Consider the following 13083-nt stretch of genomic DNA (forward strand, 5'->3'; position numbering starts at 1 on the left):
CAGTTCGTAAATCCCAACTTTGGAAAATATCAATGAATTCTACTGTTTAAGTCAATACAAGCTTTTTCCTTAATCTGGAAAGGTCCTCTTCCTTTGGTTTCTTTATGTTATCTTTGGTTTTTCCATGTTTGCCTTTTTGGTATTATTCGCACACCAAGGACAAGTCAATGATACCCAAAGTTTTGATTGAGGATGTGTGTGCGTGTTACTAGTGGTAACTTTTCTTATTGACCTTAGATATGCGACTCCTGTTATAATTGTAATTGTCTTCTCTGCTGGCACATCACAACTCCTGTGTCTTACTTTTGTACAGTGCTCATTTCTTGAAGTTTGCTACATGCTAATTCAATGTAAACATTTTTAGTTACCTTTTCCTCTTAAGTAAACCTGGGTCATTGCTATCTCAACCGTTTAAATACCCATACTACAGCTTTGATAGTCATACTCTTCATTGATACAAGAGACTCATCCTTGACAGCAGCATGTTCTCACTGATGAAATTACTTGCAAGCATGCAGCACCACGATGAATGAAAATTTGTATCAACAAACTTTACTTCTAGGTTCTCATTGTTTTGCATTGTGCATGCACACATGCAGAGCAAGAAAATTTCAGAGCACAAAGGCATTTCTTTGATGCAGAAGGTAGCAAGTTCAGAGCCTAAGAAAATTTCAGAGCACAAAGGCATTTCTTTGATGCAGAAGGTAGCAAGTTCAGAGCCTTCGTCTACAAAACGACTACAATGTGATCAACTGTCCTCCACACACAACTCATTTGTGCAAAATATTAATTTTACCTCAAACCTAAGCTGTCTACGAGCTCTCAATGGACAACAGGGAAGCTCTGAACAAGTATCCAATAGAGCAGGGCAGTGCCAGATTCACTTGGCAATACCAGAACTTGAAAGAAGTACTTTTTAAATTTTTCAGCAAGGAAGAAGCAGAAGAGGTGAATGATCTCAACCAACTCAATTGCTGCTTTCACTCGGACAAAAGCCCAATGTAAATCACTCCTTACAAAAACCAATAAAGAGTAATGCTCTTCATAGTATGCTGTTGATGTTACATTATCCACGAACACGTAAGACAAAGTCAACCTGCTTTTATTTGCTGTTCACAATGTCACAAACAGTAGTACAACCATGTATCATCAATTCACGACAAGACTACTTTGTCAGTAAAGATACAGAGTCCACCAAAAGACTTTCTCGATCGCCACATTTCTCCTGATAACAATCTCTCAGGTTCAATGTTAATATACATGTCTTATAGTTACCATGATCACTGTAGCAACAGCAGTTGAATCACTCAGCAGAACTCCCCTTCAAGCAATGCCGCATGCTGAATTGAAGTAGCATACATGTAGAATGTTCAGATGAACTGCAAAAGGCTTCCTTTTTCTTAGATACTGGTATTCATCGGACAGTGTCTCACTACTATACATGATCACTGCATCCGGGTTTGTACTTGTCAACTGGAAGTTACATTAAGGCCTTCTAAAAAGACTGTACCCCCCTAGCTTGCTTCTTCATTGTTGTCATTTGCAGATTGATCTCCACTGTGAGCACGTACACGATTTCGAAGCTCTTCAAATGTGCGCATGCTCTCCGCATCAAATCCTCCAGCAAACTGGTAAAAAATGCCCATGAGTAAGGATAATCAAACGGGTAAGAAATCGCATGAGTCACAGCCCCCAAATAATCACAAATTTCATGTTGTATAACAGCGACATCCTCAGCATGTGAAGAGGTTGGTAGCAAAGAGAAAATTAATCATGTTGGTGACTAACCTGATGGACACGGAAAGCAAATCGCACTCCTTGGAGCAACAAAAATTCTCTCTGTGGCTCTTTTGCAGGGGATGCTACTGATGAATCAAGCTCAGATGCTACTCGCTTCATGTACTTCCTTGCTAGTTGTACAGTTGCCAATTTAATCTGCAATTACCATGCATCCCAACCCTTAAACATCAAGGACCCATAGATGTCTTGACGCAAGTTATATGTATATACCTGGATGAATCCAGGAACATTCCCAAACTCATCCCCTAAAACACAGTTTCAATCTCATGATAGTCACTCATTGTCACTCATAAATACAAGTTATATGTATGTCAGAAAGGCGTTGCTTTTTTTAGTGTAATGCCTGCTTCTATATACTGAGAAAAAGTCTCAAACACAAACCATTTGGAACATACTGCCTCCCTCCTAACTACTGTAGGAGAGATTCATACCTTACCCACCAAACCAGAATCAAGCATCCACTGTGTAGGGATACTAAAATCTTTATAGCGTGATATAGCCATGTCTCGAGTTCTTAAAAGAGCATACACGCTTTGCTCCACCCTGTGTTGAACCATGAAATCGTCAAACAATAACTTCCAAATCCAAGCACAAGAGCAATGCTGCTGCTTCAGAAGATTTGAGGACATCTATTTCATCCTCACAACAAACACCTCGAAGTCTGCTCTCTAATAAAGCAAAAGAGGATTCGCACACTTCCATCATCATAAAACACTTACTTCTCTAATAAGGAAAGCATCTTCTTCAAAGACAGTTCGCAAGGCAGGCGAGGATCATCTTGAAATGAGCTGATCTCCACTTCCAGCTTTTTCAAATCCTGATATTCGAAGGATGCCTCTCTCAGAGCATCAGCTTTGCTCTCAGGCCAATCGAAGTGCTTCAGCACAGCTCGCTCATCCACCTGCCAAAAGCAATACAGCAGTCATTATCTCAAAAAAACACGGACAGCCAACATGACAACAAAGAAAGTTGGACAGCCCACATGACAGCAAAGAAAGAATATCCAACATTTATTATGCTCTGGCAATTCTCTATGTTTTCCACTTAGCCAACACCATTTACATGGAAATACCACTGAATCAAGGAACTTGCCCTAACTTATCATGTAAAATTTTAATTCAAAAAAAGTGAGATAGCATCCCAACAAGTTAAAGAGCATCAACGTCTACAGCAAAGACTAGCTACTATGATATTCTCAGAGTATGCATCAACACCAAATAGTGGGTGCAGACTATGGCATAAATATAGCTTGCATTTATGCACCAATCTCCACGCACCCACACACAAACAAGGGCATTCACTTATGGAGTTTCCGACGGTAATCTTGAGACAAATGGTAGACTTACGTATATCATTGCAACACTAGACTCGGTATATCGGTAGAAATATGTAACCCAAAAAACAACAATAGGAAGAAAGACTACGTAGAAAACAAAACAAAAGCTGCCTTCTGGGTTTTGACAATCTAGCTGCAATCCCTTGGGTTGCTCACTATTGTGGGAGAAGGAAAGAAAATACACTGCAAAGAGAGGGAAGAAAATACACTACGAATAGAGAAACCAACAGGGGACACACGTTCGCGCGCACACACACATACACCCCTATACATAGAGAGTCAGCAGCTGCTGCAGCAAATCCAAAATCACTACCTCCAGTCAAGGATTAGGCCAGAATATGCAGCCATTGAACTCTTATCAAATTAACCTTACATCTATACAAACGAGAGATAAATTTTGAGATACCATGAACCCTGCTAACTTCAGCACGGATAACTCTGCATGAAGGGAGTTGTGATCATATCATTTCTAGCCTAATGGATCCTACGAAAATATCATATCTGCATAAAGGGAGTTGCAATCATATCATTTCTAGCCTAATGGCTCAAATCTCCAAATACATGGCAAACCACTCCCAAAGGTTGCAGAACACCTTTCAGAAACAATTGAGGTTGATTTGTTCCTGAAAGCTACACAACTAGCTTCAAGTGCAAAGGCAAATAAAGAGATCCACAAGTAGCAATTGAGGTTGATTTGTTCCTGAAAGCTGCACAACTAGCTTCAAGTGCAAAGGCAAATAAAGAGATTAACATATCTTACCAAAAAGGACAGCTCTTCGTCCAGCCAAGAAACGAAAGCTACCACATCCTCAATGTCATTGTATGCAGCATTTCGAACTTCTGTTGCTAGTGATTGAACAAAATCGCCCTGTGTCTCAACATCCGCTTTGACCTGATAACCAACACAGTGATTCATTGCCTTTAAGCAAAAACCACTTGTAAAAAGATGAAACGTCACATTGTTAATGATATTTAAGAACATTGTTAGTGGCAGTATGTACTTACCGCTAACAAAAATGTTGAACGATTCTCAATTTCACCAATCATATTGTTTCGCACATCTGACACATTAGCATCCGAAGCTCCTATAGCAGTATCTTTTTTGGCCTCTCTTCTCATCAATGACTGGTAGAATTCCACCACTTCTGGGGCTCTCTGTACCTTATCCCCTCCTGGTCCCTGTGACTTCATTAAACCTCCAGGAGGTGGAGGAGGGGGGGGAGGACCTCCAAGAGCACGAGGAGGCGGTGGCGGCGGTGGTGGTGGACCAGGAGGGGCTCCTCCTGGTGGTTTGGCAACCACATTGGCACCCAACTGTCCTCCTGCTGAAGCTTTTGGTGGAGGCTTTGCAACCCTCGGTTCCCTCTTCTGGACCTCAGAGAACTTCATCTTGTGCACCTCAGGACGCTCAACATTTTGGTCGTGTGCTGAAACGATATCAGCACCCCTATCAGGCTTGAACTTATCTCCCAGCTTCCCAGGCTTAACTCTGTCGATTTTCAGAGGTAAAGCTGGATCTGTCTTGAATTTTTCTGATAGCCTCTCAGCCCTGGCCTGGTCAGCTTTCTCCTTTATAGCTTTCTCTCTTGCTACAGCCAATTTATGCCTGTCTTTAAATGCAGGGTATTTTTCCTCAAGGACTCCAGCGACAGACTTTGACATGAGCTGAAATGAAGCAGCTACATCGCTCACAGGCTCACTGAGTTCACCACTTGGTCTTGTTCTGATAGAGGCTAAATTCCCAAGTGAATCAGCCAAGGCATTAGAATCAGAGGTAGAATACCTGGAGCTAGCAGTGTCCATAGTCTCGTTTGTGCCATAAGAAGTAATGGCTACAGAATCACTGTTATTCCTTAAAATGAGACTTTCCAGCGATCCCTTTGAGTTCGAATACCTATGCCCAGGACTTGAGATCCTACCTGGTGAACTCCTCAAGTCTAGAGAAGAGGAAGCAGGTGACAATGGGTTGTCTTCTTTGCTTCGACCCCATTTCCTCAACTTTTTTATAAGACCAGACTTTTTGGAGTTAGACTGACGGGCAGGTAGACTATCAAATGAAGAATCATCAAAGTCCCCATATTCAGATGGAGTTGATGGTAGTGAGGAGATACTATCATAGTCATGCTCACTTTGCTCTTTGGCTTTTGAAGCTAAGAGATCTGGACCTGCATATTCCATCATGAGCTGCTTCGCTTTCTCCTGTGATTTGGGACTCAAGCTCTTCCCCAGGTCGAGAGCTGTCAACTTTCCAGGTGGTGCCTGATAATTTCTCAATTCATACCTCAGGCAGGCATTCACCCACCTTAGATACACAAGTTCCTCGACCTCACTGAATCGGTTCATTTGCAAGCCTTCTACCTGCTTACTCAGGTCCTCATTTGTGAGTCTCAACGCTGAAGCTTCAGCTTGCGCATTGGCTACCAGATCACTCTGCGACAGAAAAGTGGGGGCAAAACCAAAAAATTGGAATCAGTTTTCAGGTCTTGCAACCTGCCGTCTTGTGGCCAAGAAAGAAATTAAAGATGAAAACTTACCTCTGTTAAATTTGCAAGCTCTGCAATCCGTGCCTCCGCTGCAGCCAGTTTCACTGTCAGTTCTCGCTTTTGATGCTGAAGCTCTTTGCTGGTCCTGCGTAATTCTACAACTTCAACTTCTAATTCTTTCAGGGTCTGCAATTTCCTCTCCATTTCAAAGTCCTTCTTGGATGCCTCCTGCTCCCTTTCTTGAAGGGTGGCAACTTGTTGCTTTAAAATGAGAAGCTGTGCTTTAGTTTGGCCAGCATCACTCTGTATTGTCTTTTGTAAATCCTTGGCTTTTGCTCTTGCTGCCTCAAGCTCTTTCTTCAGGCTTTCCTTCCCTGCAAGCTCTTCAGACATTTTCTTCATTTGATCTTCCAAAGATCTCAATCTTGCATTCAACTTTTCGATTTCTGCATTTTTCTTCCGCAGTTGTCTTTCCAGCTCTAGATAGCTCTCCTCTTGCTCCTTCAAACCATAATATTCAAGTAACTCTGCTTCAAGTTTCATTTCCTTTTCCCTCAATTCCACCACCACCGCCTTCAGCTTGGCAAGCTCCACAATTTCATTTGCACCAGTGCCCTGACTTTCTACTTTGGATGCAACCTTGGTAGTCTTGTTAGAGGAAGCCAAGGCTTCAAAGAGCTCCAAAGCTTCATCATCTTCAGAATTCGACTCATACCTTTTCGACTTCTCTGAATCCGATGGGAAATCCAGACCCCCTTGGAAAAGGTCATCGAATTCCGGCAGCAAGAGCTGATCACTCTCTTGGAAACTCTTAGTGCTCAAAGCAGGACTGAATGTGCTGATACGTTTCACTTCCTCCTCCTGGACAAATTAAGTATATGGTCAGCGAAATTTCAAAAGCCTTCCATTTCAGATGCTTTTTTGACCCCGTTTCTGTCTGTGCGCATGCCAGCATACGAAATTTGCACACATTCCATACAAAAAGGCACAGTCAAGCGAGAGCGATCCGACAAACCTCCTCTTTCGGTGCTGAACGAACATCGGCATAAGTGTAAATCTCCTTGCCAGCATTGCGCTCTTCTTCTTTCGGGAAATCTGCAATAGGCAAATCCAGGTAACAAGGTAAGGCACAGACGTTGGTTCCAAAAGATATTCCGAATTCCCGCACATTAGGGATTCAACTATTACCTCGAAGACCACGGTGCCGATCATGGTTATTCCTTAATTGCGCAAGTGTAACGGCTACCACGGAACAAGTGACCGCAAGGACTACTCGTACTAGCATGTAATCTGCGCTGATCGTCGCAGCGCAGGTGTTATGCACATAGCCTCCACAAACCCACCCCTCTAGGGCTTTGTCGTGCTGCGTTGAGTGCCTGCGGCCCGCTTCCTCTGAGACGTATCTCTTTAAAGAATTCCTCCCTCAAGAACTGCGAGCACATGAGAACTTTAAGGAACGGGGAAGAGAAGAACAGACTCTGAACCTCTTTCAAGCCTCGCAAGAATGCACAGACAGGCAACCCATGGCAACGAGATTGACAAGAGCTTGAGAGGGCGATGGGTCCTCCTCTGGCAAACCGAATCGCACCTCGAACAAATCAGCCGGCTGGAAAGAGAATCGGCGCAGCTTGAATAGTTCAGAGGGCTCTCAGAGTTGATACATACGAGGTGGGAGGCCTGCAAAGCCGAGGGGAAGGAGATTGATGGAGGGGAGAGAAAAAAAGTCTACCTTCGAGCATGGGAGCTCGAGGGCTTATTCAAGCAGGCAGAAAAGGGAGGGGAGAGGAAGATGGGAGCTATGGGGGGGCAAAGCTTAGTTCTTCGAGGGGGATGGGAAGGGGGAAGAGGTGCAGACTGATCATGATTATGAGCAATGTGGACGATTCAGAGAAGCAAATGTTAAGTAGGGACGGGGGCTTTACAAAGAATGCAACCACCCCTTATGGGTTGTTGACTGACAGCAAAAAACGCTTGTGGCGTGCAACCAAAACACAGCTTGTGTGGTGAGGAGCATGCCTTTGAAAGTAAAAAGAAATCAGCCACAAAACTCGTAGATGCCAGCCAGCCTCAGATTATTATTATTGGTCCCCGAGCACCCATCATGCAGACCAATTCAATCGCAGAGTAGAATCTGTTTAAACCCCCAATCATATTCTGTAAAACAGCAGATGAACCTTTCGGAATCGATCAAACTGGATGATCTCTACACACCCATACGTACTCCAATCAATCAATGCACATAAGATGACAAGAGCAGCATTATCCGCCCCCGAGAAATAGAGGCTCCAAATAAGGGTGGAGGGCTTGAATTCTCAGACACAGAATTCTCAACACATCAGACAAGTTTTTCACAAAAGAAGAAGATGTAACCTGTGGCCCGTCGGGCAGCTGCAGCAAAACCACAACCGTTATCTTAAAACACAGAAACAAGATGATGTGAGCTGCCTTGAGTCAGCTACGGTATGTTTATGCCTTAAATTGCAAGTTCACCCGATTTGCAAGCATCTGGATTTTGCATTTACGCTCGCCCACAATCAGAGGCACAATCAGGGAGACAAGAGCGTGCAGCCTTTAAATAAAACCGCCTCAAGCAGATTCATGCACGCGTTGTGTGCAGGAATCTGGTTTCTCCTCCAAAGAATGACAACAAAGGGGAAGTAAATGCAAGAATCTAAAAGGGGAAGGGGGAAGTTGAATTTCAGGATATCAAGTTACCAACCTACTACAGCTGGTTCAGATCAAGAAAGAATCACCTGGTGAATTTTTTTTTGTGCTCGTTCAGATCAAGAGGTTGAGCTTTTTGGGCAGCCAAGTACTTGTAAAACAGCTGCTAACCTCAAAAGGAACGTGCAGCAGGAAGAAGAAGAAGGTGAAAGACCTCAACAGAGAATTAACAGAAAGTTTAATTGGGAGAGAGGAGAGCTGCAGAATGACCCAAAGAAGATGAGCTTGAGAAGGTACTTAAAATCTTGAAAGAAAACATGCATATGATGTGCAGAAGAGAGCAAAAGATGCACTAGGATAAAGAAAAACTGCAAGAATATACCTAAAGATAAAAACAGGGCCTCCTGTCCTTGGAGCTTGAGCTTCTGCAGTGGACTTTCAAAACCTAGGACGACTGCCTGAATTTATCGAAAATTTCAAACCGAGACTATTGACCGCCCCCAGTTTTTGAGTACTGGCCTTGCCTTGTTTAGCCGCTTATTAATGTGGCATTATGTCCATTACCTCCCATTTCTTTTTTCTATTTTTTTTCCCGAGAAAAGGGAATTCCAAATTATGATTTTTTCAGCAACTATGAACAATGAAACTCCAAATTTCCAAGCCTATCCGATTTATTTATTTTTCCCCGATTTCAAAAATCCGTAAAACTTTTCATGCTTTAGTCGTATTTTTGCCTCAAAACTTGAAAAGTTGAAGGAAAAACCTGAGAGCTGTAAAACTTCTCTGGGAATAGTAGGTTACACTCTCTCTTTCTTGAGTGGGAGCAAAAATATTCATGCCTCAAACTTACACATCATCTTCTAAAAATTGACAAAATATATATTCGTGGTTTAAGTGCACAACCTTTTCTTGCTTTTGCACTTTCCTCAAACTCCAAACACAAGGTGGCCTACATTTTAGACTTCCATTCAGTTTGCTTTCGCAAGCTATCATTTGTAGTTGACTTAGTGCACCTCATGAAGCAACAAGGTACCTAAGTCGCTATGCTTGCTCATAAGACGCAAAACGTGTGAGTGGGAAAGCAACCATACAAACGTGAAAGTTAAGAGAACATCGTTTTGAATCATAAGAGCACCAAAGAATGTGCTTATCAATCACTCGCAAAGTATGTCTCTTGATAAAACATGGGAATTATTTATTGTATGCCGTAAGAAGATTTCTTGTGATTTTTCAGTCTTTCCATCTTTGTCACTCATCTCTTTGTGTAACCACTCTAAGGGTATGTACAAATAGATTGCAATTGAGCATAACAAGCACATCATAACTATCGATAATGCTTAAATGGGTCTTCAAGGACCTCGGGTTTAAGTGCAACCCATTGAGTAAACATGTATTCATAGTGGTATCGGCACAATGAGAGTGAGGGCCTTCCTTATTGACTTTGAGCATGTGTGCTCAGTCATCAATTCTCGACCTCTAGGAAAATAGCAATCCCCATGGCTTTTCCAATTGTCGACGGTGAAACACATATGGGAGATGTGTAATTCTCGACCTCTAGGAAAATAGCAATCCCCCAAGATGATAAGATTGTCAGTGCTCTGTAGTATTTTGGTCAAAGGGATTCCAAATTAGACAGGCTTCGAGTGCTCTGGAAGATGCAATTGTGTCACCGATCTTTGGGGATTAAGCCACACGGACATGTGTGGCCCCCTTCCAACACCCTTTATTGGAGCTGTGGAAAGAGTTGTAAGTAATGCTGTACTTTTTCGTTCTTTCTTAATCTAAAATCCTTTTTTCAGGGTGGAAAAAAATACACATTCTAAGGAAGACTCCGAAGTGGTAAAGTGACAAAAACCAAGGAATGCGAAGGGGTCCACGTGGTGGGGCCAAAAATAGGTGGAGGTTAAACTTAAATGCCACGCAAGTGACACTACGCCGAAAAGTCTATTTATTAAACCGAGTGAAAAACACGAGCTCTCAAATTCGTACAACGTGGACCCACCAGAGGATCTGAACAGACCGCCTTTTGCTCCTGTGCGCTTTCCACGTGGATCACACTTACACGGTACCCCAAAAGCTTGGCCCAAAATTGCCCGCCAATCCGCTGCCTCTCGCCACGTCGGATCCCAATCCGGTTCATTTGTCCCCCCGCCACGTCGGATCCCAACCCATCCTTCTCTTTGGTTTTTTATACTTTTTCATCGCCACTCGTGACTCGTGACTCTCCTTTGTCCCCTCGCCCTTTTTGTCGCACACCCTCACAAAAAACAGCCTTTGGGAACTTTTCCAAGGTGTAGAGCAATCGTGCCGTCTTGATACAACTTGAACGTCAATGCCAGCCTCTCACCCACAACTTTTCAACTTGATCTTCGGCGAGCATGTGTGTAACAATTCCACCCTCCCACCTATCGCTCACACAAAACTCCGTGGGCAATCACCACACCTCTACCACTATAATGTCCACAAGTGTGAGCTTCGATTACTCTTTGTAGCATGATATTTGTGAATCTATGGCACAAAAGGCATGGGAAGACAAGTCACTCGTTTAGTTTGTACCCTCTTGTATAAGTTCGATGGGGCTTTCAATGTTATTCTAGAGTCACACTCGACAACTAAACTAGATCTTTTGAGATGATACAAGGTCCATGAGATTTACATCTTCCACATAAAAGCAATTCTATGTATTATTCCACCTACCATGATTGAAAATGTGGAAGATCTAGAATAGCATCATAAATTTCAATTATAATCTATCTCTTATAGGTGGTTAGCTCAATCAATAGACAAACTACCACGTCCATGTCCCAAAGAGCAATAAAGTCTAGCGAAAATTTTGGCTAGTGCCAATAGAAGTTTGTTTTCCTTTGTATTTGGTCAAGCTGACCGTGTTGTTAGCAAATGTAACTAGTGCTAATTAAGTTTTAATTGAGAGTGCTAATGAAGTTCTTAATCGCCATTAACTACCTCAACTACTCTTCATTTCATTAAAGTACGACCATTGGCCATCTCAAAAGTAGTTGTTATTCGGCACGAAGGTTGCCTTTCTTTAGTACTACCTTAACTTTTATTAAAGGAATACCATGCCATATTGGTTTCCCACCTTGTTGTGATAATAAAATTTCTCTCTCTCTCTCTCAATAATGTCAATTTAGCCTCTTAATCCCTTATATCCACCATATTTTGTGTAGGTATATACTTCAATTCCAACTCAATCTCTGTGTCTTAGACCCGCTATACAACTTATGTATCCCATTATTCATCCTGCCTAGCCTCATATTATGGCATGTATACTCCAAGGATTCTCTTGTGTAATAAAGTTCCAACGTTTTTCATACACTTTTGGGCACAACCATAGCTAAGGGCTTCCTAAGCCCTAATTCAATCATCTAGGCAGCTAGCAAGCCCATTACTAGTGTTGATTGATTTTCAAAGAGGAAATTAAGGCAAGTAGGAGAAGCAAATAAGAATATAAGTGTCAAATATAGAGTGTGGGTCTATGGCTCCCATTGCCATTTGTCCTGACTTGTCACATGCCCATTTAGTGGCTATTAGAACCCTACAAGTTGATGCTTCCACAATGGACCAAGGGGCTTATTTGTAGGCATAGATGCGGGCCAATCTCCCCCCCTTTCCCTTAGTCACCAACCCAACATATTAGCTGGCTGACTTGCCAGCTCATTGACCCTTGTAGGTGTCACCTAACCCAATACTAGTTGGGAGCACTAGAACTACCATGAAAAGTGGATCACCAACAAAGTTTACATCAATTGGATCAAATCTAGACCCAAGTAGGGCCCTTGAATGAGCCTACATAAGCCTACACAGCCATTCAATCTATCATCCAATCGGCTTGTTCTAGACCACCCTTGTTTGCACTTTCATGCTCTAAGTTTGGGCATCCAAACAACCCAAACAAGGATGATCTCTTTGCTACCCATGTGGCAATAAACTGTGCTACCCACATGGCAAACAATCGTGTTGCACTGTGGCAAATTGATGCCCATGCTGCAATCGAGGTGGTAGGCCACATAACCCGTAGATTTACCCACATGGCACAATGACCTTTAGGAATTGTGTTACGATTAGGGGGAACTCTTGTCCCAATAGAAATTTTGATGAGGAAATATATGAAAGGTATTCTTTTCCAACAAAGTTTGGATGATGGAATTCAAGAATTTGAAGCTCAAAAAGGATTGGTATAAAGAAAGAAAGGCCACTTCTTACCATCGGTCATATTGCTATCCCTAAATCAAATCATGCCTAGCATTAAAGATCTCTTGAAGGCTCTCTCACAGCTCAAAAATAGTTTGCTTTTGCTGACCACGTAGCTTTTTTCAAAAAAGGTATTTATTTCTTTACAACAAAATCAAGAGGAAAATATGCATCATGACCTCAATGCCTCCTTCACTAAACTACACTTAATTAAGTAATATGTTCATTCTCAACATTTTTGGGCCATGTATTCTACCCCTAAATAGAGTGGACTAGAACACATTTGTCATATAGATTCATTTGATACCATCTTTGTATATGGTAGTTGAATTTCCTTGGTAGCTTCATCTCAGTTAGCCATTCTATTTACCTACCTCACTAGTCGATGTAATAATAAATTTCATTGGTCCCTCAATATTATCTTGGGAGACTTTTTCATCATGTCTTATTTTCCTTGATATCAAGGGACCGTAGTAGCCAAGGGTTCAAATCTTATCCCTCAAATCAAAGGAGGACTTCATTTCAAATCAAAGTTAGACAAAGAAAATCATGAAGAAAACATGAGTAGGGTCATTCTTGAAATGCATT

The 13083-nt window shown here is 42.2% G+C and overlaps 1 protein-coding gene across 2 annotated transcripts; it reads right to left on the bottom strand.

Annotated features, from left to right (window-relative positions):
• Positions 1 to 1121: 1121 nt before the first annotated feature.
• CHUP1 (Hydroxyproline-rich glycoprotein family protein) lies at positions 1122 to 8778 on the bottom strand. Of its 2 annotated transcripts, none has more exons than XM_087373118.1 (10): positions 8666 to 8778; positions 6808 to 7049; positions 6635 to 6714; positions 5671 to 6480; positions 4142 to 5566; positions 3897 to 4028; positions 2520 to 2701; positions 2232 to 2343; positions 1789 to 1935; positions 1122 to 1628 (listed from the first exon to the last, which is right to left on the bottom strand). In XM_087373118.1, exons 2-10 carry the CDS (start codon positions 6902 to 6904, stop codon positions 1515 to 1517), a joined length of 3099 nt encoding a protein of 1032 aa, XP_087229244.1. In that variant the 5' UTR covers positions 6905 to 7049; positions 8666 to 8778; the 3' UTR covers positions 1122 to 1514. The 2 variants fall into 2 exon arrangements, with proteins under 2 accessions (XP_087229244.1, XP_087229239.1); XM_087373113.1 differs by lacking the exon at positions 8666 to 8778 and adding an exon at positions 7208 to 8320.
• Positions 8779 to 13083: the final 4305 nt, after the last annotated feature.

The sequence above is a fragment of the Dipteris shenzhenensis genome, chromosome 1, assembly GCF_047967505.1.
Source record: "Dipteris shenzhenensis isolate YYH24624 ecotype China chromosome 1, Dip_SZ_1.0, whole genome shotgun sequence".
Taxonomy (NCBI): Eukaryota; Viridiplantae; Streptophyta; class Polypodiopsida; order Gleicheniales; family Dipteridaceae; genus Dipteris; species Dipteris shenzhenensis.

Excerpts from the sequence above, each read along its gene's own strand:
- CHUP1 (XM_087373118.1), bottom strand. The coding sequence starts at position 6,904 with ATGCTAGTACGAGTAGTCCTTGCGGTCACTTGTTCCGTGGTAGCCGTT. Across the intron at positions 2,344-2,519 it reads ATGCTTTCCTTATTAGAGAA|GGTGGAGCAAAGCGTGTATG; the intron begins GTAAGTGTTTTA and ends GGTTCAACACAG. Across the intron at positions 1,629-1,788 it reads TTGCTTTCCGTGTCCATCAG|TTTGCTGGAGGATTTGATGC; the intron begins GTTAGTCACCAA and ends ATTTTTTACCAG.